Source organism: Periplaneta americana, chromosome 7 (assembly GCF_040183065.1).
Source record: "Periplaneta americana isolate PAMFEO1 chromosome 7, P.americana_PAMFEO1_priV1, whole genome shotgun sequence".
Classification (NCBI taxonomy): Eukaryota; Metazoa; Arthropoda; class Insecta; order Blattodea; family Blattidae; genus Periplaneta; species Periplaneta americana.
The window spans coordinates 153,422,019-153,446,243 of record NC_091123.1 but is presented as its reverse complement, the minus strand read 5'-3'; the positions used below and the strand labels follow the sequence as shown (position 1 = coordinate 153,446,243).

At 35.6% G+C, this 24,225-nt stretch overlaps 2 protein-coding genes across 2 annotated transcripts in view; both read right to left on the bottom strand.

Annotated features, from left to right (window-relative positions):
* mAChR-A (muscarinic Acetylcholine Receptor, A-type) overlaps window positions 1-24,225 on the bottom strand; it is a 71,470-nt gene that overhangs the window by 45,399 nt on the left and 1,846 nt on the right. The window contains exon 2 of the mRNA XM_069831656.1: window positions 11,634-11,913. Coding sequence (XP_069687757.1) covers window positions 11,634-11,913 — 280 coding nt within the window. The remainder of the gene's footprint in view (window positions 1-11,633; window positions 11,914-24,225) is intronic.
* LOC138703619 (uncharacterized) lies at window positions 7,760-9,056 on the bottom strand. Its single transcript, XM_069831657.1, has one exon. It carries the CDS (start codon window positions 8,933-8,935, stop codon window positions 8,129-8,131), a length of 807 nt encoding a protein of 268 aa, XP_069687758.1. The 5' UTR covers window positions 8,936-9,056; the 3' UTR covers window positions 7,760-8,128.

Genomic DNA, 24,225 nt, shown 5'->3' with positions numbered 1-24,225 from the left:
ATTATCTGTAATGTCTAGACTCTAGAGTTCCTTTATAATGAGAGTTGAGACGGTGACCCCATTAACAATTAAAATATGTAATGATTTTTTTTCTCGCTGTTATTTATACTCACTTTAACATCTCTGGTCATATCGCGAGTTAATCTTCTGTGTGAAATCCGAAGGCCTGTGCACTATTGTTGAGACTGGTTCTATTGTTGTGAACTACATGGCGACTGTATTAGGCCTACTGATTTGTTATGAATATGATTTCGGTGATGAATGAGGCCGGTGATATTCAGGGATGTTGTGACCCGAATTTCCTGGGATTTGCCTTACGGCTGAGGGAAAACCCTGAAAAACCTCAACCAGGAAATTCAACCCGACCGGGAATCGAACCCGGACTCTCATGCGTAAGACACCAGCTTGTTGACCTCTACACCACAGAGGTGGTCTTGTAATGATTTGATAAAGCTGAATATGGAAAAACAAAACTCCTATAAGAAGTAAAACCATATGCCTATATTGTATACAAATATTAAACGAATTTGATACATAATTTTATAATGTACTAGCCGTACCCGTGCGCTCCGCTGCACCTGTTAGAAATAAATATAAAGTAATTACATAATTAAAATAGGACGTTTGATCCAGGGAACATTCGTGTTTGATAGAAGGATAAATCGTTTAATACGTTACTTAATTTAAATTGTATTTAAATTATTAAAATGGGATCATTTTGGTCCAGAGACACTCATTTGGTGCAATGACAATTCCTTTAACATGTTTCTTAATTGTTATTACATGCAACCATAGTTTAATGAATGTACAAAATAGCCTATTAAGCTTTCTGTGTATAAGAAGTTATTTTAATCTTACCTGTCCTCGATTCACTCACAAATTACTGTAATAACATTATAGCATTATGTCCATCTAGAGAAACTACACTTTCCAATGGTGAAATAATAATTAATTATACAAATCGGTTAATTTAACATCCGTTATTACTTCATACAAACACAGAAACATTATCTGTAGGCTATCTTTCATAGCTTTCGATTGTTGCTGTCCAAGGCCCCTTATAGACGAAGTCATTTGTTTTTTAATTCATTACACGGCCTTAGATGGCAGTTATTTTAATTTTAAAACTCATTTATCTCATTAAGTATCAGTCCTATCAAACTTTTTGAAGGAATAAACCTTATCGCAAATGATTTTTAAAGAAACTTTTGTTATGTAACATTTTTCACAAAAATCAATAATAAGCGAGATATTTCGATTTATTTAATTCAGGCCTCCTTATAACCCCCCTTTTAAATAATGTATTTTGAATGCCATATAGCCTAAAATCTAAGTTACAACGAACTTAATTTATATTCCAATTTTCATCGATATCCGTTCAGCCATTATCGCGTGAAAAGGTAACAAACAGACAGACAGACATACAAACAAAAATTTCAAAAAAGCGATTTTCGGTTTCAGGGTGGTTAATTATATATGTTAGGACCAATTATATTTGGAAAATCGAAAATTACCAGAAAAATTTCGGCTACAGATTTATTATCAGTATAGATTATATCATTTTATAATATAATTTATTATATATAAAACATAAAAAATTACTACTACAACTAGTTTATCACTAAGAAATAAGGAAAAGCTGTTAACTTGAATTTATTTGAAGCAAAGCCATTACTAGATTATGCATCAAGGTAGGCAATGTGTGGATCCTATGTCTCAACTCTTATATTCAATTATTATCGAGGAACTCTTAGCGTGTGCTCGATTACACTTACCTCTAGCGCTTTAAAGAGGAACTAAACGCCGGCACACAGGAGAACAAAACAGGAAAATTCGCTCAGTGTCCATTCTATATAACAGTGGTCGTCAGCACTCGCTGAAATGAGCAATGGGTACGCGGTGCCGTCCCGTGCGCACCGTCGTGCAACAGGGAGAGATAGAGAGCATACCCGCTAGCAACTACGAGAGCACTATAGTGCACTGCGTTTTCCGCGGGTAAGAGAGGCTAGCCCCAGCGTGCTCTGTGCTGACGACCCCTGCTATATAATCTCTATTCGCTGATATGACCATATGTTTAGTGTTGGTTCAGAATTGTCAGAAAAGCAACGGAGACCGAACAATCAGAAAGCAGCAATATATATATATATATATATATATATATATATATATATATTAGTGATTAGAACGTATGAGGACAATAATGATATTATTATTATTATTATTATTATTATTATTATTATTATTATTATTATTATATTCTTATCATACTGCGGAATAGAATACAAATAGCAATGAATCCTTTTAAAATAGGATAAATTATGTATAGCCTAAGTATTTCAGATGTTTTCGGCCCCGGCAATTTTAAATGACAAGCTAATAGCGAATCACTAACCAACTTGCACCTATATACTGTCTCCCAACACAGCTGCAGCTCCCAGCCAATACCCGTTTGACAATCGCCGTGACATTAGAAGTACACTCAGAACTATATTCGAAGGTCCCACACTCGAGAGCGTTTTCCTCGAGCGGAGAGCGCTGTAAACTATGTTGAGGAGTGAATTATGCTCGCGTGGAAGGAGATTCGCAGGAGGTAACCGGGAATCGTTTAAACTTTTGCTCGGAAACGCACATAGCCTACAGTACTCTTTACTGTGACCTCATGAGGAGTTAGTTAATAATATCACAGTCTAGTATATACAGTCACGAAGCTCAATACGTAGTAAATATGCATCTATAGATAGTTGCTAACCACTAGGATCGCTACTATCGCCTCATCACAGACAATGCGAAATAGTACCGGCACAGTCTATTGTTCCTAGCACCCTCACAACTCACGTGACTGTATATACTAGACTGATAATATGCTCTGTGAGATAATGAAAGATTTGTTATTCTATTTACTCTATTTTGTACTTAATTTTATTTCGTTCTTGTATTTGAAATGCTGTATCAATGAAAATTAATTGTACATTTTTCATCTTGTACACTACATGAAACTTTAATTCAGGGGCGAGCTAAAATTTTTCTGTATATATATTATATTTTATGTTACAATTATTAGGAAAATAAATAAATAAATAAATAAATAAATAAATAAATAAATAAATAAATAAATAAATACATATATAAACAAATAAACAAGCAAATAAATAAATAAATAAATAAATAAATAAATAAATAAATAAATAAATAAATAAATAAATAAATAAATTTATGTCTTGGTATCAAGAGTAGAAATAATACAAGAATAATTCTGTAGTGTTTGGGTAAAGAGAGATAAGCCATAGAAATGAGTTCGGAGATAAATGAAAATTAAACTTGGAACCCTTATTACAAATAATTTTCTACACAAATAAAACACATCAACTGCTAGTATTCTTTGATTTTTTGCACACCCACTTGTATAATTTAACTTGTGTGTTCATCTGGGGAACAAAATTCCATCTGCACAAAAAATGACTTATACCCCTTTACCCGAACACCACAGAATTATCATTTAAATTGTGCCTCTGGTTTAAAAAAACATATAAAAATAAATTGAGAGCAACAAAATTTATTAAATATAATAATTTCTTTTCGTTCTCTAACGGATTTTTTTCCATACATCATTTCTGAAATCTATCGGTTTGTGTAATTTTTATTCGTGGCTTAAAAGTATAACATCCGGTACCTGTCTAGCATCACCATCCACGTTCACTGGGACAAGTCACGAGTGTGTTTCGCTCGTCTCGAGCATCACTCACTCTAAGTTTATTGGTGAGGGATAATGCCTCGTACACTCGCAGCATCTAGCCAACTACAGGATTGCTTTCTCACGCTCGAGCGAAATTAGTAAATGCAGGACTCTAGTCTATATTACATTCGTAATATATGATGATGATGATGATGATGATGATGATGATGATGATAGAGACTTATTGGGATGTCACAGAGGGATCGGATTATACTTACTTACTGGCTTTTAAAGAACCCGGAGGTTCATTTCCGCCCTCACATAAGCCCGTCATTGGCCCTATCCTGAGCAAGATTAATCCATTCTCTATCATCACATCCCACCTCCCTCAAATCCATTTTAATATTATCTTCCCATCTACGTCTCGGCCTCCCTAAAGGTCTTTTTCCCTCCGGCCTCCCAACTAACACTCTATGTGCATTTCTGGATTCGTTCATACATGCTACATGCCCTGCCCATCTCAAACGTCTGGATTTTATGTTCCTAATTATGTCAGGTGAAGAATACAATGCGTGCAGCTCTGTTGGATCGGATTATAGTTATCGTAAATTAAAGGATCGACAGGGATATGAACTCGGGCCTCCTGGCTTATAAGCCCAGTACTCTAGCACTGAGGCACTGTGGGGGTCTGATATTCAGAGTATGTCTGTGTACTTCAACTCTACGGACCCCTTCAGACGAGACCACTTCGCAGCACCACTAGTGGCTCGTTAGTGGCGCTGCGAACGCTCGTCTGAAGCACTGCTTAATACACTAAATTTTTGTAGAGAATTTTTTAGTCTTCCAGTGAATATGGACATAGAGGAAGATATACTTTTGGCAACTTTGCTCATACGAAGAAAGAATAGAGGTAAAAATAGAAGACTTTGGGTCCATCCATTGGTTTTGAAAAGACAGAATCGAGGACTATTTCACACTTTATTTGATGATTTACATCAGGACTATTAGAGACAATTAATATTAGGTACCCTCCACAAAACTGGCTTCATTTATACACCGACGGATCCTTGATCTCCAGAGAACAAGGTGCCGGTGCAGGTGTTACGTGCTGTCTCTTCTCACTTTATAGATCTTTTGGATATGGAATAACAAGTTTTGATGGAGAAATCGTTACAATAAGTGAAAGTTTAAGGAATCTTCTATGCCACATCAATAAATTTAAGAATGCAGTTATATTGTCAGACTCCAAAGCAGCTATTCTATCAATAGTCTCTAAACACACACCTTCATCTCAAACAGGAGAAATAATTAAAACGCTCTCTCAATTAATATCACTCAATAAAAGAATTGTATTCCAATGGATACCATCCCATAGTGGAATTCTGGGAAACGAGAATGCGGATGCACTAGCAAAGAAGAGCAGTACTGCTACTTACAGACCTGTTACTAAATCTACACATTACTCTGTGAAAATATTTATTAAATCTACATACTTAGACTTCAACAAACAAAATTTGATAACACAATCTCAAGGAAAAAATGGAACTCTCTGCATCATAATCCACAGTTAATTTCCGATTTACCACGAAAATCGTCTGTAGCTGCATTTAGATTGGCAACAGGCCATGATTGTTTGGCCAAACACCTACATAGAATTGGAATATATCAGTTCCCTAACTGCCCATTGTGCAACTCAAACCAAGAAATGGATTCGGAACACCTCAAAATCTGTTCTTCAGTGGCTGGCCATGATAATATCTTTGAAAAATATTGGAGTGCAAGAGGGCAAATGACTTTATTGTCAAATGCCTGGCATTAGAAAACAACAACATAAGTTATTCAATATTCACAAGTGGCACAACGGTGGATGCTCTCAAATCCTGAACTGAATACCATCTCACAATTCGTAATACCAATGTTTCGCTAGAGCAGAGTTTCCCAAATTTTTTGAAGCCGCGACCCACTTTTGGACTAAACTTCTGTTTACGACCCCGACTACCATATCGGTTCTTGACCCCATTCGAAAAATACAAATCATGTAAAATCTCAAACAAGATTTTTTTTTTTCAAAACCATTGGGTACCACTCAAAATACGATTTTAAACAACAGCTTTTTGAGTATTTTCTGGAAGAAACTCAAAACAATTATGACTCTTAGGGCCGTATTCATAGACATTTTTAGCGCGGGCTTTCGGTGGATGACCAGCGTTTTTCGTATTCATAAACCAGTGTTAGCGATAGGATATGATTTGAATTCTGTACTAGTAACCAGTGGATAGCCGGGGCTAGCTTAGTACGCCAGTAGCGCATGCTGTGAAATGTCTATGAATATGGCCCATAAAGTTAAATTCTGTTTTTTAGACAGTTGCGTTCAACTGACTGAAATTAAAAAAAAAAAGTTATATGAAGGAAAAATTCATTGAATTATGATGGAATTTTGAAACTAGACTATTTTTTCGCAAAGCAGAGACCAAATTTGTATCAAAAGAATACCTAGAGCTTGCAAAAGAAGCTCATACATTTTTTTTTATAGCATTTGCAACCTCGTATTTATGCAAAATAAGTTTCTCGTCTGTTTGTCATCAAACCAAAACCGAAAAATCTCCTTTAACTTAAAAACGAAGTAACTGCGTGTGTAACGAATGCTTATTCCAAATTTCGGAAGCTACTTTAAAAAAAAAAACAAACAAGCAATTTTATACATTGATTATTTCTTACTTTTTAATTACTGAAACATATTTCTTTTATGTTCAACATCGCTTATGTTTCTAAATACCAAAAATTATGTTAATAAGGCTTTTTTTTGGGTTATTTTGCAAATCATCTTGCGATCCCCCTCAACTCTTTACACGACCCACCAAAGGGTCGCGACCCATACTTTGGGAACCACTGCGCTAGAGTATCCAACAGCGAACAAATCAAAATTAATAATTGAGACAGGGAGATCAAAAACTCATTAACTCCAAATTTTCACAAAATTGAGTTATGGGCTGGATGATGCTTTTTAGTTTGTCCCGCATGCGTGGAAGGCAAGAATACACTAATATCGACATTCATCTGCATTCTGGGGGCTGTTTTAAAACTCGTGGAAGTCAGAGCTCCACTTACTCCATGGAATAAGAGTTTTTTTGCATTTCAAGCTTAATTTCCCGATAGGTGGCAATACTATCGCTCAACCAGCTGAGTAAAGTGACATGGTATTCAGAATCTCACAAAAATCTATGAAATCCATGTAAGTAAGACTATGAAAGGCACAATATGGAATCGATTTAACTTCCAGGAACACAATACGGATGCATCATTCCCCAGTCAACTAAAGTAAATTTCAGCATTGCCATTGAAAGTAGAAAGCAAAAGGACTTGCAAAATTTTACGCAGTTTATTTCTGAGGAAAGTAGGATGAATTACCAAACTCTGTTTGCGGACAGTAATAATCTGGAATCTAGATGCACAGAAAGAACATGAGAGTAAGAGAAAAAAAAAACAGAATCTGTAACATGAATCAGACTGTGTTAACATTTTAATATTGTTTGTGGTTTTATTTGTGTATTTTGATGTGCTTTATGGTAATTTGTGATTTTCTGTCTCATATTTGAAATTAAAAAAAAATGTAGCAATGTTAATCTTAATAATAAACTTCTATTTTCTCGTATATTGCAATATTTCATAAGGGAATTATGATATACTTATCTTTTTTTTCTTCACATGGCTCATATTTATTCACTTTTCTTAATTCATATACTGTGGAAGTCAGAAAACCACTAACTCCATCAGTGTTTATTTCGAATTGTAGCGTAAGATAATGTAAAAATTTAGGTTTTGGATTATTAGTTGATATTTTACACAATATTAATAGATAAATGTATAATATTTAAAGTTAGTAAGAGAAATAATAAGTTTTTTTCTCTCTCCTGTAAAATTTGGTTTATTGGAGTTAGGGAGTTTTTGATTTCCCTGTCTCAATTACGCAACAAGAAGGAAAACTTTTGAAATGCAATTTTTTAAGCCAGTTAAATGTTTTTAATAAGCATTAGTAAATTTTAATAATTGATATCAATTCTACTGTTATTAAGAAATTTTTGTCTGGGATTTAGAGGCTATATAATATATTTCCTATGACTTCTTCACGTTCCCCATTCCTAAGGTGGAACATCTCTTAACTTGGGAATCACTGTTTTATACCTGCATTGAGCAGGTTAGTATTTGTAAGGCCACACTCTGTCAGAAATGCTATCAATAAATTAACGACTGTTACACAATAAAGGTGAGTTCTTCAGTTGCAAATACGGTTGCCAAAAAGACGGATTTATATATACTCGTATTTTCTGCACGAGTCTACCAGAGAAAATAACTAATTTATTTTATATGACTTTTATATTTTTCCAACTACTGTTTGATTTATTGAGCAATTATTGAAGTACAAAATCAAATATTTTATCCCTACCATGAAACAGATTAACATACGACTAGTCGTCCATTATCCGTAAAGTCGTAAGGCGGAACTTCCAGATTTGTTGGAGCAGGGCCCTTCCGAGCCCTTCCTGACGAATCGAAATGCGACCCGTGGCAAGGACAGTAATAACCGCCGAAGTCGCCCGAATTAAATATGGGCACGCAGCCAAGATGCGTGCAGACTCCAAGTACCACCAGCCACTCCGGGTTCTTTGTCCTGTCCTCATCCCTCTCCGGATCTCGCAGAGTCTTGATGTCTACACTTCTTGCCAACTGAATGTCGTGTGGTGTTCTGTGCCATACGAACAGAGGTTTACCGCGCCATTTAATCGCCAATTGTCTTCCTTCTGGAATATCTGCTAGCGTGACTTCAATCTTCGAGAGAGCCAACATGTCTGCAGTAATGGACATCGTCGAAACCATCTGGTGCACGCAGGTTTTTGCCGCGTACATCCCCACCACAGACCCTCCAGCAAGAACTCCGTAAGTAAACAGTTTGTGCTTGTATTCTGGTTGTCTATCTGGAGGACCGCCCACATCCACAGTTTGTATTTTTCTGCGTCTTCTGTAGGAAGAGAAATCTGGAACCGGGTAGTCTGTATACGTGTCAATAGCTGTACTTATTTTCGGACACTTTGATGCAGTGTTCATCACACGTATTTGATTCTGAAAGGCTGAACTTCTTAGAAATGTACTTACTTGAAATCGGCTTAACGAATTAGCTAGATCTTTCTTTGTACTGTAACTTGTAGATTTCAGTAACGAAGAAAAGCGGGCACCTTTAATTGATAAGTTTATAAAAGTCTGCATAGCTGTAACAGAATCGATGGACTAGCTACTAGTTTCTTCAAGCACGATAATTCAAGATTCTGTAGTATGAAGAATTAAAGTCCGTGTTGAAACTTTAACAATGAAACAATATTATATAATGCTTGCAGTACTGCCAATTTTAAGAGTAGGCCTGTAGTCAAGAAAATAGCGAACGTTTTTGTAGAAGGCCGATCAAGGCCTCCAGTAAAAGAATCGGTAGTTCAACAATGCGTCACCAGGATCCTTTCTGACCATGGAATTCACTGAAACGTCTCAACTCTAATTTTATTGTATAACAAATTCCATAATTATGCGTGTTTAAATTCTTATAAATATAATGTGCAGACACACAAAAATTTAGTAGAGTCCCTCGATAATAAATGAATGTAATGAGTACAATCCTTATGACTGGTTGGATCAAATCATGATTTTCATTAACATACAATTTGGGTTAGGCCTATGTTTTTCATTTTGGAATTTACAAAGTAGGCCTACTGCATCGTTCCAAGTTTAGGATACCTAAGAAATAATATATTTCATAAGTGTGCCATCAGGTTGTCTGCAGTTGTCATAAAGCATCACTTCTTTTCCATCAAAGTGGTTGATGCACACAGCTGATGAGGAGGTAGAAATCCAATCTTTCCGAGGTACTGTACGAATCCATGCTTCTCTTACATTTTCATCTTTGGAGAATAAAAACATTATTACAAAACAATACCCACCCTAAAAAACTAAATGTTATTTTAAATTAAAGTTTCACTACGATCTTGAATAATTCTCCCGCACTTGACTTTAAACTGCAGCTTGGAGTATGACCACAGTCTAGTATATAAGGCCTACAGTCACGAAGTTTGAGTTGTTGAGGGTACCAGGAACAACAGACTGTGCAGGTACTATTTCGCATTGTCTGTGATGAGGCGATAGTAGCGATCCTAGTGGTTAGCAACTATCTATGGATGCATATTCCCTACGTATTGAACTTCGTAACTGTATATACTAGACTGTGGTATGACTCAGGCCTATTCCAACGTTGCCAATTCTAACAACAGTATGGCTTGTCAATTTAAGGTGGCTCTGGGATTACATATTTTGCAACTTGTGTCAAACAAAAACCTTCTACTTCTTCTTCTTCTTCTTCTTCTTCTTTAAATTGGTGTATTTTATGACGCTTTATCAACTGCGATGTTTATGTAGTGTCTGAGTGAAACTAAGGTGATAATGCCAGTGAAATGAGCCCAATAGAGATAAACAAAACTAACTGCCGCTCCCGCTCGCTGTGTTCGTTGCATTTGTCTTTCGAGTCTCGTCTCGTCATTCTCGTGCGCTTCTAGTCTCGCTCATCATTCTCGAAATAGCACTTGGACGGTGGGAAAGATTCCTTAACTTCGAATGACATAGGCTACATCACTGAAATAAATAACATTAGAGATGGTTAATTGATACAAAATGACAAAACAAAATAATATCATAGTTATGAAAATGTTCTGGTTCTATTTATCAGATATTACCTATGTTTATATAAATAGAAAAAATCTCAAATAAATTTCCATTTCTAAGAAACATAAAACATAACGTTAAATAAAGAGTTAATACATTTTACTTAAGATTGTACACTTGATCTCAGACATACGAAAAAAAAATCCTAGTCTTTTAATAAGGGCCTAGTAATTAAATAAAAATTGGAGAACGGATTATTTTTTTAGCAGGTTATTTAACGACGCTATATCAACTACTAGGTTATTTAGCGTCGATGAGATTGGTGATAGCGAGATGGTATTTGGCGAGATGAGGCCGAGGATTCGCCATAGATTACCTGGCATTCACCTTACGGTTGGGGAAAACCTCGGAAAAAACCCAAACAGATAATCACCCAAGTGGGGATCGAACCCTCGAACGAACGCAACTTCAGACCTGCAGGCAAGCGTCTTAACCGACTAAGCCACGCCGATGGCTGGATTATTATACACTGAAAGGTAGAGATGATGTTTCAAATAGACTACTTTTATTGTTTATACATAGGGATATAACAGTTACTAAAACAGACAAAAGTTCAGTCTGGTATAAACAACTGACGATTCAAGGCTGCTTGACGTTCGAGGGTTGACACTCCCGATGTCTTGAACGTTCGCTTGATTCACTCACAAGCAGACAACGACATAGGCAATACAGCCGTGCGGGTTTTCAGCTTTGCGGGCGCTGTTAAGGCTGGTTCATAATAAACCGGGAACGGAAACGACAGCGGGAATGAGAACGGAAATAGTGTTAAAATAAATGTACTTAAATGTGAGCACTCACAATAGTTAATTGTGAATGCTCACATTTAAATACATTTATTTTAACAATATTTCCGTTCTCGTTGTCGTTTCCGTTCCCGGCTTATTGTGAACCAGCCTTTAGTCTTGCTTTCTCGATCGTTCTAGAGCCTAGGGTCCAGCGCCGAAAGTTATCCAGCATTTGCTCTTAATGAATTGAGGGAAAACTCCAGAAAAAATTCTCAACTAGGTAACTTGTCCCAACAAGGATTTCAGCCCGGTCCGATCGTAGATTTTTAGAATGTGAAAGAACTCTGCCCCTGAATAAGAGGACTGTGCCTAAGTACATGGGTGTCTGTCCTACCTTCCACCTGAAATGCAGCCCATTGCATTCGATTGCAGAGATCTAGACGGTGTCCTCCAAGACAAGGAAAGCTACTGACTACCTGGAGTTGGAGCGCTTGCTGCTGTCCTTCTTGCCCGCCTGCAGGTTGGGCAGGTCCTTCTGCCGCTTCTCCGTCTCCCGCCAGATGCGCCAGTACAGGATGCACATCACGGTCACGGGCACGTAGAACGCGGCGATGGCCGTGCCGAACGTGATGTAGTGGTTCGTCTCGATGAACTGGATGTAGCACTCGTGGTCGGGCACCGTGCGCTCGCCCTCGATGTACGGCCACGAGTAGATCCACGGCGGCCACAGCAGCAGGGAGATGCCCCACGCGCAGCCTGCAAGGCACACCATTCAGTTTATGGACCAGGGACCGGTTTCATAAACAAATGTTAAAAATACACTAACACCTTGTTAGTTACCACACGCTAAAAATTTAACAATTGTGTTTCGGTTCCACCAACGATTTCCAGACAAAAATCTGGAGTAAAGTCTGGGGACCTTGGTGGCCAATGCAGTGATCACCACGGTCGATCTGTCGTAAGAATGCATCTGCAGTCCCATGTTATTCAAAGTGTTGGATGATTGTCATCTCTTTCAGACCTACCCTCATCGAATCTGCACAGGATAACTATAGTCCCGACGCTGTTATTTCCGGCGTGACTCCGCCTCTTTGCTTACCTCTTAGAAAGTGAAGGCTCTATAAAGTCTAGGTAGGTAGTATCATTCACCATTTTTGTTCTTACGTTGCCGAGCTACCATACGAGGAATCTATTTGCAACACCGTTAAACATTATCATGTCGTAACTCCTATGATAATAAATCAAACGCAATGTAATTCAGCAAATAATTGAGCGGCAAATAACGTCTTCGTGTGCTTTCTGCGAACGCCAACTAAAGAGCTAAAATGGCGGGCGATTATATTAAGTATTTAACGAGCCTTAAGAAATGAATCGGCGAATCACAAGACGCACACGTTTAAATGTAGCCGATCTGCAACGCGATTGGCTGCCGGAAATTAGAGCGATGGGACTATACAAACAGCTGTTTTTCTACACCCATTATGAACAGTGCTGCCGTCAAACGATCTCAGAAATGTGACACGTACTTTTTTCTTTTATACATGCTTTAACATTTATTTTATTTTATTTAAATGCACCACCAACAGAAGCAAGTTTCCAATTATATGTGGCTTACATTGATATACGAGTATGTACAAAATACATAATAAGAAAAAACAAAAACAACACAAACAAAAGAAAGAAAACGGGTTCGATTCCCGGTCGGGTTGAATTTCCTGGTTGAGGTTTTTCAGGGTTTTTCCTCAACCGTAAGAAAAATGTCAGAAAATTCGGGCCATAACATCCCTGAATATCACCGGCCTCATTCATCACCGAAATCATATTCTTAACAAATCAGTAATACATATACAGTCGCCATCTAGTTCACAACAATAGAACCAGTCTCAACAATAGTACACAGGCCTTCGGATTTCACTCAAAAGATTAACTCGCGATATGACCAAATAAAATAAAAAACAGCGAGGCGGGGGAAAAGAAAGAAAATATATACCGGTAATAGGTGCCAGAATATAATATTGCAGTTAATATAGTGCCAAATGTCAATATAATAATGCAAAATTATTTAAAAACTAGAGTAAAAAACATTATAATACATCTACGGAATATGTATTAGGCTATATGTCTTTCTCGTTTAAATTCTATCGTAGAGAAAGACATAATGCATATTCCCAAGTGATATAGTGTTAAAAGTTGTATAATAAATATGTATTATAACACATTTATTCATAATTTAAATAGGCTGTCTAAGGAAATACAATTCTTTTTAATATCGTATGAAATTTTTTAACTGTTAAACTGAAATCTAATTGAGAATCACAGTTTAAAGACAGAGAGTTGTAAGAATTACACATAAACAATGGAGAGTTCTTGAAGAAAACAGTTCTAGGAATTGGAATAACAAAAGGTTCTTTTTGCATTAAACTGGAGAAATAAAAAAAATCACAGTTATTCAATATACCGTTAACAGTCTTATAGAGTAAAATTTGACTAATATTATTAATCGTCTAGATTTTAAACTTTTATAATTAAATTCAAAAAGTAACTGATTATATGAAATTTACTTTTCATAAGAAGACACGTGATATTTTTTTAAAATATAAATAACGTAAAAATATTTTCTGTAACATCTGTGATCATATCGCGTGTTGAAAATCTTTGGATATGCCAGTAGGTCATTTTTACTATTGTTGAGTTTCTGTTTATATTGCGTGTTGTAGGTGACTTGTATTCAGATAATGATTTTTATATTTGGATTAATGTTTATGATATTGGTGACTGAGGCGATGATGAATCATAGTATGTAAATTTCAAATCCGGCATTTACCTTTGTGACTGAGGGAAACCAGCCACGGAATTTTAACCCGAGACCTCCCGAATACGAATCTCAAACGTTACCGTCTGAGACATCTCGTTCGGTAACACGTACCACAGCATGTATGCACCACAGTCTAGTATATAGTCACGAAGCTCAATACGCAGTAAATATGCATCCATAGATAGTTGCTAACCACTAGGATCCCTAATATCGCCTCATTACAGACAATGCGAAATAGTACCGGCACAGTCTATTGTTCCTAGCTTGGTTACTGTATATATTAGACTGTGGCATGCATGTACACTGGACTGGGAAAGAAATGCCGAGTCGAAGTCACTATCGATTTTAAATATTACCGTATTACGAGGATTTCGCTTAGTACAAGAATAATACATATTATATAAACACATCTGAACTGGTCTGAATTTTCTGAAGAGATTTTATTCCATGCAAAGAAATGAGTAGTTAAATGTTTCAACTTTCAGTTCTGTATCTGCATTTATAATAAATTTGTAGGCCTATATTTATATTTACAATAAAATTGATACTTTTTTTTGTTAATATGAAACGTAATTGGCCGTATATTTCGACTGCAACAATGACAGCATCCATGGATAATAAAGAAGGCTGTGGAATACCATATAAACTGCAGTCACAGTCTAGTATATACAGTCACGAAGCTTGAGTTGTGAGGGTACTAGGAACAATAGACTGTGCAGGACTATTTCGCATTGTCTGTGATGAGGCGATAGTAGCGATCCTAGTGGTTAGCAACTATCTATGGATGCATATTTCCTACGTATTGAGTTTCATGACTGTATATACTAGACTGTGGTGCAGTTTCACTATTTTCGTGTAGCACTCTTATCAATGTTGTAAAATAACGTTCCATGCTGCTATATTCTCTCTTCAAAAGTCGCATCTTTCTTAAAGTCAAAGTTTTATTATACACTTGTCTGATCCGTTTATATATGTTATATGCCTGCGAAATTTGGTCACATAGGCCTACTCATATACGTCATAATAAAAGACTGATGGAATACAAAGATCAGTATGTAGGACAATCACGGAAGCAGACTATGATATCAGTATATAACTGTCAACTATATGAGTCACTAAATATGTTATTTCGTGATTATACAGGGATATCATTTAATTTTTGCTAACATTTTTAATATTAACTTGCCTATACCTCTGGATCAACGCCGTTTGCTACCCCCTTCCACGACTGGAGTTCGATGATACTGGCGTAATATACAAACAAGTCACTTTACTAGGTATAGGAGGGAAGAAAAGTAGTTCATCCATTTACGTAAACTAGAAAATATTGCGCTTTTGAGTTTGATCATTTTCATTAGGTTTTTGTTTAATCAAAATATAGTACTGTATTAACAATGCGTGTTTTTACTCACGAACTGAGCTTTCCATGCGGACGTACTCATTATGCAGTGTACATTATACTGTGTACAGCATATCAGCGTAGAATCTAGAGAATGAAGTTAAATTGAAAAATAATCATAATATGGATATTTAAACACATTTTTGAAAATGGTGGCTGTTCATTTCGATACAGGCTTCAGTTCTAATGTGCATATTATCGCACTATAGACTATTGTACGTAATTCCAATTACCAGTTTCGTCCTTCGTACAAGTAACTCATGTTGAGATAATTCTGTACCTACTCTATAAAAGAATACCTTACGTACTGTAAATTCAATATTCACTTCTGCCCGATCGGAAAAGATAAATTTACTCAGACATGCTATCTACTGTCCGATCAAGTGGTTATGTCGTAGGGTCGTAGGAAGGGAGAAAATCACATGACATTTAATTACTTAACGAGACCCTTTTATTTCAGTTATTTTAAACAGATGTATAATATTACGTAGACGTCCAATTCCTAACAGAAATTAATGTCCTCAGAAAAGAGCTAAGACAGCCCAGCCACTAGGTGGCGAATAAAAGCTGGTGGGGGAAACCAGGATACGACGTAGGCAAATGGATGACAGTACCTGTGCGAAAATGATTCAATATTGAAAGCTCTTTCGTCACTGGAAAACGCGAACATATTTTTGGAACGTACTGTTTACTATGACCGTAAGGCTACTATGACTGTATATGCGGTCTTGGATCTGTGTGGAAGACGGTTGAACTTCATTAGTAGAAGGGGTGGGAGTGAAGTACATTCAAAAACTCAGGTACAATAAAAATTGAAGTAAAAATAAAATGATGTCCCTGTATTAAAAATGCAAGAATGAAGTTTATAAAATCTGTAAGAACACATCGAAATCAACTGATCAATAGTTTAGTAATTTCTCGTGTTTAAATGTCAAAATGAATTAATGATTTCTTGTAAAACACATCACTCTTGGTGAAAGTGTTTGAATGTAAATTATATTTTTTATACTGAATCATGTACAATATTACACACACATCTTGTAAAAGGTAGGAGTCTATTTTGCGACTTGGTGCTTAAATAAATTTACATTTCTGGGGAAGAAAAATAATGTCCGTGCCTGCCATCTGTAGCAATAGTCGAGAGTATACTCATGGTCACATTTCATTATCAGCAAAGTAACAAGGTAAGATATTTGTAAAAACTCAAAACTTACATTAAAGAGAGATGGGGAGAATTTATTTAATAAAAGTGAGAAAAGATAATTTTTGACAGATATTGGAAAATGCTTTGTACTCTTTACATTTTTTTGTTTCTGTTGGCAAACTGTTAAAATTTTTGTATAACGAATATCGAATACCTTTCATACCGTATTTATTCGAGGAATTATTGTTAATATGTATTAGATTGCAGGTTCTGGTAAAATGTTGATGAATATCGATATTGGAAGTTAAGGTCATGTTACAGTGAGATAGATTGTTTACTACTTGAAACATATGAACGAGTGTCAGATATTTAATTGAGAGGATTTTTTTAGTATGTATAGAGTTCCGATATAGGAGTACGGGGAGTGGATTATAGTGCTCGAATAGGTCTATTTGATGTCATGACACTTGATTCTGAACTAAGGACTTTTATATATTGATAATACAGAAGCAATTTTTTTATTGCTTGTTGATGTTTTTTGATCTCGCGATTTATTTGAAAACAGAATTCTGAAAATTGATTCCAAATCTTCACTTTATTTCTCTTTCCATTTGCTAGTAATACATTATTAACAGTAGCTTTACCGCCTTGGCCTTCTAAACTGTCTATGCAGAAGGAAATAATTGTCAAATGACGCGATTTAAAAATCGATATGTGAGGGTACTAGCACTGCCATCGTGATCTAGACCAAGCCGTAATGCAGGATTTGTGACGTCACTCGATGGGTCGGCCTTTTCTATTTGAGTATACGGAGCTGAGTGAAATATATTACTTTAATGCGTGTCGGTGCTCAATTTTATTTAGTGTAATGTGTGTATAAGATACGTTCACTTCTTATTGCATAATATGTTGCAGAAATAATTACAAAACTGTGTTATTTTAATATGAACGGAGCTTTACATGTTAACATAACCTGTTTGCATCAACATTTTAAGTTTGGAATGGAAGCCATTTTGAGATTTAATAAAGAAGAATTATTTATATTGTGATTTTAATTTAGCACATCTATCTTCCTTACTTGTAGGTAGAAAAATTTACCACAGTCCCTCCTTTGAAATTAGTGTAGGTACGTACGGTTGTGTGTTACTTCATCTGGTAGGTTAGATAAATAGAATTAAATACGACCCAGAATAGTAGGGAACAAATAAATAAAACAATTAAATTGTTATTCAATGTAATGTGTGCATAAGTTCCATTTATTTGTTGTATAATGTGACAGGATTATAAAACTGTGTTATTTTTATGTGAAGAGAATTCAGCATGTTAACATAACCTATTTGCGTCAACATGTTAAGTTGAGAACGAAAGCTATTTTGAGATTTAATAAAGAAGAATATATTTAGGATAAACTTCAGAACACGGTTGTCTTCCTTACTTAAAGGTAGAAAATTCACCACAGTCCCTCCTATGAAATGTACATACGGTTATATTACTTACTAGCGCTGAGGTATAGTTCCGCTAATTTCTGAACTGAAAACAGTTGAATTTATTTTTTGTGGAGATGCATTTAATCCTCTACAAGGCATAATAAAAGCCTGAACTAACCGAACTAATTAGTATATGCAAGGTGTATGAATACGAAGGGAACTACCTCAGCGCTAGTTTAGGCCTGGTAACATATTAAACTAATCAGACTGGAGTACCGTATGAAACGAATAAATACAATTGAAGTGTAGACAAATTGCATTTACAAGTTATACGTAGCGTTATGCTTAATTATGATGCATAATTGCGAATATAGAAATAAGGCAAGTACTGATAGAGTAAACATAACCTATATTTTCAACACATCAAAATATGCGTGCGATGCAACTGAAAATTGTTGAAACGTGCTTAAATGAATGTGCAAGAATTTCGTAATAAAGTGAGCGTGCTTTATTTCAATTAATTATAATACTAGATACTGTAACAGTAATGAAAATTATAAAGTACAATTTTTCACAATATACTATATGTATCTCGCTTTTAGTTCAAATTGTGTATATTATCAAACGTCTTATTATTTATAATGTAGATTATTTACACATAAGAAGGGCGCAATAATTTAAATTTAATAAAACAAATATGGTAAACTAACAATAATGGATTAGAGAAGAGTAACATCAGTAACGCTGCACTTAGGCCTAATAACAACTTACTTTGCATGCCAGTCAATATTTCACTTTCACGTGTATATTATTACACATATTTACTGTTTATAACACCAAAAATTCACTTAACAACATAAGGGCGCAATGTTTAATCGAAATAAAGGCAGGTATTACACATACGAACTTTGCCTGCAACAACGTAATTTTTACACCAAAAATAATATTATACCTTACGTTGCAAGTGAATTGTGTCTCAAGTGTCTCACAATCACTGTTTAAAATTTTACTGACGCAATTACACTGCATTTCAGAGAAATATATGCTATTTTTAATGTACTGCAACTAATTGATATGGTTGAAAGACCGCCCTTCGCGATCAGCTGTTAAGCGAGTCACGTGGTCTGCCTTACGGCCTGTATTAGATCACGATGGCAGTGGTACTAGGAGCAATAGACTGTGCCGGTACTATTTCGCATTGTCTGTGATGAGGCGATAGTAGCGATCCTAGTGGTTGGCAACTATCTATATTCCCTACGTATTGAGCTTCTTAACTGTATATACTAGACTGTGCTAATACTGTGTTTCGAATATTAATAACATTGTTGTCTCGAGACTAGGACTCATGGAATGAAGAAGCAGTTACGAAGGCCTAGCCTTGTTAAATTTAAATGAGGGGAGTGTAAGGACAGAAATGAAAAGAAATGTGAAATAGTATATTACGATTCAAGATTGAGAAGTGCTTTTTACAAAAATCGAGAAAAAGTTTGAAAAATGAGCAGAGGGAATTTTTCAATTTCCGAGATTTTGTAATGCACTTCACAAACGTGTATTGTACAACATTTTTTGCACGATTATATTTTTAAAATTGCAAATACAATATATTTTACATTAAAAAAATAGAGCAATATTATTCCAAGCCCTTCGCAAACTGTATTGTAATGGTAACTAAGTAACAATAAGTGCACTGTAATGGGTCTATTTCAGCATAGTTTTATGTCATGAAGAATGGTTTCCCTAGCAACAAGTTTGTGTGTGGGAATTCTAAGTTTCAAGGCCTAAAAACAATAGCTGTAAATACAACAATAACAAAAAAAAAAAAACACGATCGTGCAAAAAGAAATACAAAAATGTTACGTATTTAAAATCCCAAACATCGTTACAATCCCATCCATGCTTACAATAACAATCACGAACAACATAAACGTTACACGAAATTACAGGGATTAGATTAATCGTGTGTTACTTTTTCAATAACTTATATTATTTTTATTACCTACTACAAATTCAGTTCCTTGTTAAGTTTATTTATGAACGCCTTAACATTTGTTAGATTTGCTAGTGCAGATTATTAAATAAATCTAATATACGAGTATGAACCGAACAACTCACGGAATTGAAAATGTGGTCGTAGCCATGATCTCAACTTAAAAACTATAGGCCTATGTCTCGGTTATCGAGTGGATTTACAAAGGAGGTTTGTTCCTTCCATTCCAGAGAAAGCAGCCAGAGAAGTGGAAGATGCGACGAGGAAAATAATTTTCTCTGTCTTTGTTCACAATCGAAACCTCAGCATCTCACGACAGCAAGATGATGCTTTTATCGGTCGAGCAGTATGCTTAAGTGAGGAAGAGGGAACGTTCTTTCATGGCAAAATGTATTATGGTAATGGATTTTATCAATTTAAGAAATAACTCATAGTTCTAACACAATTCAGCAGCTTATATATAAAGAGAGAAAACATAAAAATGTCAAATCCTTGTATTATTTTTCTATTTCCTTTCTGTTCTATATCTCATTGGTATTCAACCTTTCCTCTTGGCGTACCCCTAGAGACACTTAATTAGAAAACTATAAAATATCTTTTTTTTTTCAATTGTCGAAATAATTCTGTTCCATTAAATTCTTTATAATTCGAACTTTCACTAATTTAGACTGCATTTTACCCCAAATTACACCGAATTAGTTAGATTTCTTTTTTTATTTTTTTTCTCTTGTACGGAGGTACCCGAAGGCTTGCACTACAGCCTGAGGCTTATTGTGCTTACCACTCCTTTCTGTAAATGATTGGGTAGCCGAAAGACCACGCTCTTGTAGAAGTACAGCACGCTGAACCTTGATCTGAACCCGGGCTATAGTATCGATGATGATGATGATGAAGATTATGATATGATGACGAAATGAGCCCGAGGTCCAACGCCGAATGCTACCCAGCAATTCTGCTTCAATTGGTTGAGGAAAAACCCCAGAAAAAACTCCAACCAGGATTTGAACGTGGACCCCCTCGTTCCACGGTCAGACACACTAACCCTTACTCCACAGCGATGGACTAGTGAGGTTATACTGTAAATAATTACAAATTGAGGCGTTCCCTCTAATAACAACTTAACGTACGTTACGTCATTTTTCCGTTTATGGCATATTATATTGAATCCCTAATAATACATCTGTCTCCGAACAAAATGGGGATCCGAAAAAAATATTACTTCCTTCTAACAAACATAGCGCACTATAGAATCATTTGAACATCGTTCTGCGCAATGCTGTTATCCCTTACTTACTTACAAATGGCTTTTAAGGAACCCGAAGGTTCATTGCCGCCCTCACATAAGCCCGCCATCGGTCCCTATCCTGTGCAAGATTAATCCAGTCTCTATCATCACACCCCACCTCCCTCAAATCCATTTTAATATTATCCTCCCATCTACGTCTCGGCCTCCGTAAAGGTCTTTTTCCCTCCGGTCTCCCAACTAACACTCTATATGCATTTCTGGATTCGCCCATACGTGCTACATGCCCTGCCCATCTCAAACGTCTGGATTTTAAGTTCCTAATTATGTTAGGTGAAGAATACAATGCGTGCAGTTCTGTGTTGTGTGTAACTTTCTCCATTCTCCTGTAACTTCATCCCGCTTAGCCCCAAATATTTTCCTAAGCACCTTATTCTCAAACACCCTTAACCTATGTTCCTCTCTCAGAGTGAGAGTCCAAGTTTCACAACATGCTGTTATACCAGATTTAAAATATTTCATGCCCTGTATCTCAAATTCAAGATTTTGTAGTTGAGTTCTTCTTTCAGAGAATTCCTCAATTATGAACTTCAGATTTTGGCCACAAAAAAGGGTAAATATTACATTATATACCTCACTAATATTTTATGAGGGTAAGAACTATACTATTTACTTCTCTGAAATTTTAGGGGGGGGGTTGAATCTTATCCCATTACCATCTGTTGTTTTGCCATTGAAGAATGACACAGGCATTTTAATTCTTTCTTTTTTATCTGTATAAATGTCGTGTCTATTTTGTAATTGCATAGTTATGTACAGAGTCCGGATTTTTATGTAATTACTAGACAGCTCATCTGTTCCCAAAGTACAGTGGATCGAGTAGTTTCTTCTGGTACATCTATTACGTCACGTGGATTCATAAGCAAGTAGAACTGCAAACCGGTTGAGGACAGTTTTTTCAAAACTTGCTAACTGCAAAATTTTCAAAACTGAGATTTTGATGGATTAGTTAACATAAGAGCGTATTCCGAATCTCACCGGTGAGCAATCCGATGGCATCACGGTGTTCCGAATTCCACCGATGACGTCATTGATGCTCCACCGGTGTCGCACCGGTGCCATCAACTTGCAGAAGTGGTGGCAGTCTCCATCAGCCGCCATCAGTGAATCTGATTGGTTCTTGTATAGGGCGGGAATTAGCAGACGAATGACATCGTGCACTGTTGTGTCATGGCGGTGTGTTCTGCTTTAGTTCTGCTGTATTGTTTGTAATGAGCACAACGTAGAAACAATATGTTAATGGTTTATGAGCGAACATATCAACGGACCAGTTATTACTACTGGTTCAAGAAATAAATTGTTTATGCTATCTTTTCTTTGAACGAGATGGGAGTACGAAAATTTCGCAAAATTTTGCTAGCGTAGCACAGAAAACAACTTGTATAGTCGCCATGACAGCCATCGATCCTTCCAGCAGTTTTGTTCCTTATTTCCTGCAACGTGACGTCATTGATGCCACCGGACAGGTGAGACAGGCCTCTACGTGATCCTAAAGTTTCTTAGGAAAATCTTTATTATCTCCTTCATAGTAGTGTGTCAAAGTGTGATCGTTTTTTCAAAACTTGCTTTCTGCTATGTGACAGCTATAGCAAAACTTGGAGTTATTTTAGTTTTTTGTGTTTCCTATAAAATTTAGTTTTAACAGTTAGCAAGTTTTGCAAAAACGGTCCTCACATAGACTATGAATCCTAGTACAATACAGACGCTCCATCGTCAATGATGTTTATGTAAAACACCAACTTATGTATGTATGTATTTATTTACACTGCAAGTGGGCAAGCACCCGGTGACTACAATGTGATCTGATTGTAATACTGAGTTGAATTCTCATTCAGACTTTTGTGTTAATATTATTTCAATTTATCAATCTATGTTATATTGTGTTTAATTTTGATCTGAATTTTTAAAATAAGTTTCTAAGTGGGCTCGTTTCTGAACACAAGTTTGTCCCATTTCAATGTCGCTAGAGCCTGAATTAATTGAACTTAATTTGTAAAATATACAATATTTATTTCTTCTTTATTTTCTTTCTCTCAAAAGAATACCTCCAGCAAGATTTACATTACAGTTGTTATATTTGAATTTCGAAAGGACTATTTCAGCATAAGAAATGGAAACATACTGTGATTTATGTGAAATGATGATCTGTGCTGTGTTGTAATGTATTATAAATACGCTGCTTTAATGTCATGTGACGTAGAAAGAACATTCTCTCAGTTTAAACAAATTTTATGTGACGTTCGTAAAAAAATTTGCATTTCATAACCTCAGAATATATGTTTCCGTTCACTGCAACGCGTATAGGTTTTGATAAATGAATTATTTGTAAATGATGTATAATATATAAATGTTGTTAATTTGTATATTGATTTTTGTTATTATAATTGTCTCTCTGTAACGTCATGTAACGTAGGAAGAACATTTTCTGAGCTTAAACATTTTTTTTACTGACAATTGCAGTATAGTAGAAGATATAAATTTCATAATCTCAGAATATATGTTTTGTTCACCGTAACAGAATTGATTTTGTTACATGAATTAATTGCATATATTGTATATAGAGTATATACAGTTAAAGTCTATCATGTTTACTATTATGTTCTATAATATATAGGCTTATTGTATACTAGCCGTACCCGTGCGCTCCGCTGCACCCGTTAGAAATAAATATAAAGTAATTACATAATTAGAATAGGACGTTTGATCCAGGGAACATTCGTGTTTGATAGAAGGATAAATCGTTTAATATGTTACTTAATTTAAATTGCATCCAAATAATTAAAATGCGATCATTTTGGTCCAGAGACACTCATTTGGTACAATGACAATTCATTTAACATGTTTCTTAATTTTTATTACATGCAACCATAGTTTAATGAAGATTGACATCATTTAGATTTAATGTGTATATTTTATTTTACTTGTTATAGGTTTCAATTGAATTATGGTAATAACTTAATTTTAACCCTTGTTTTCTACGTATTCAGTAAATG

Coding starts and splice junctions, on each gene's coding strand:
- LOC138703619 (XM_069831657.1), bottom strand. CDS start 8,935: ATGCAGACTTTTATAAACTTATCAATTAAAGGTGCCCGCTTTTCTTCG.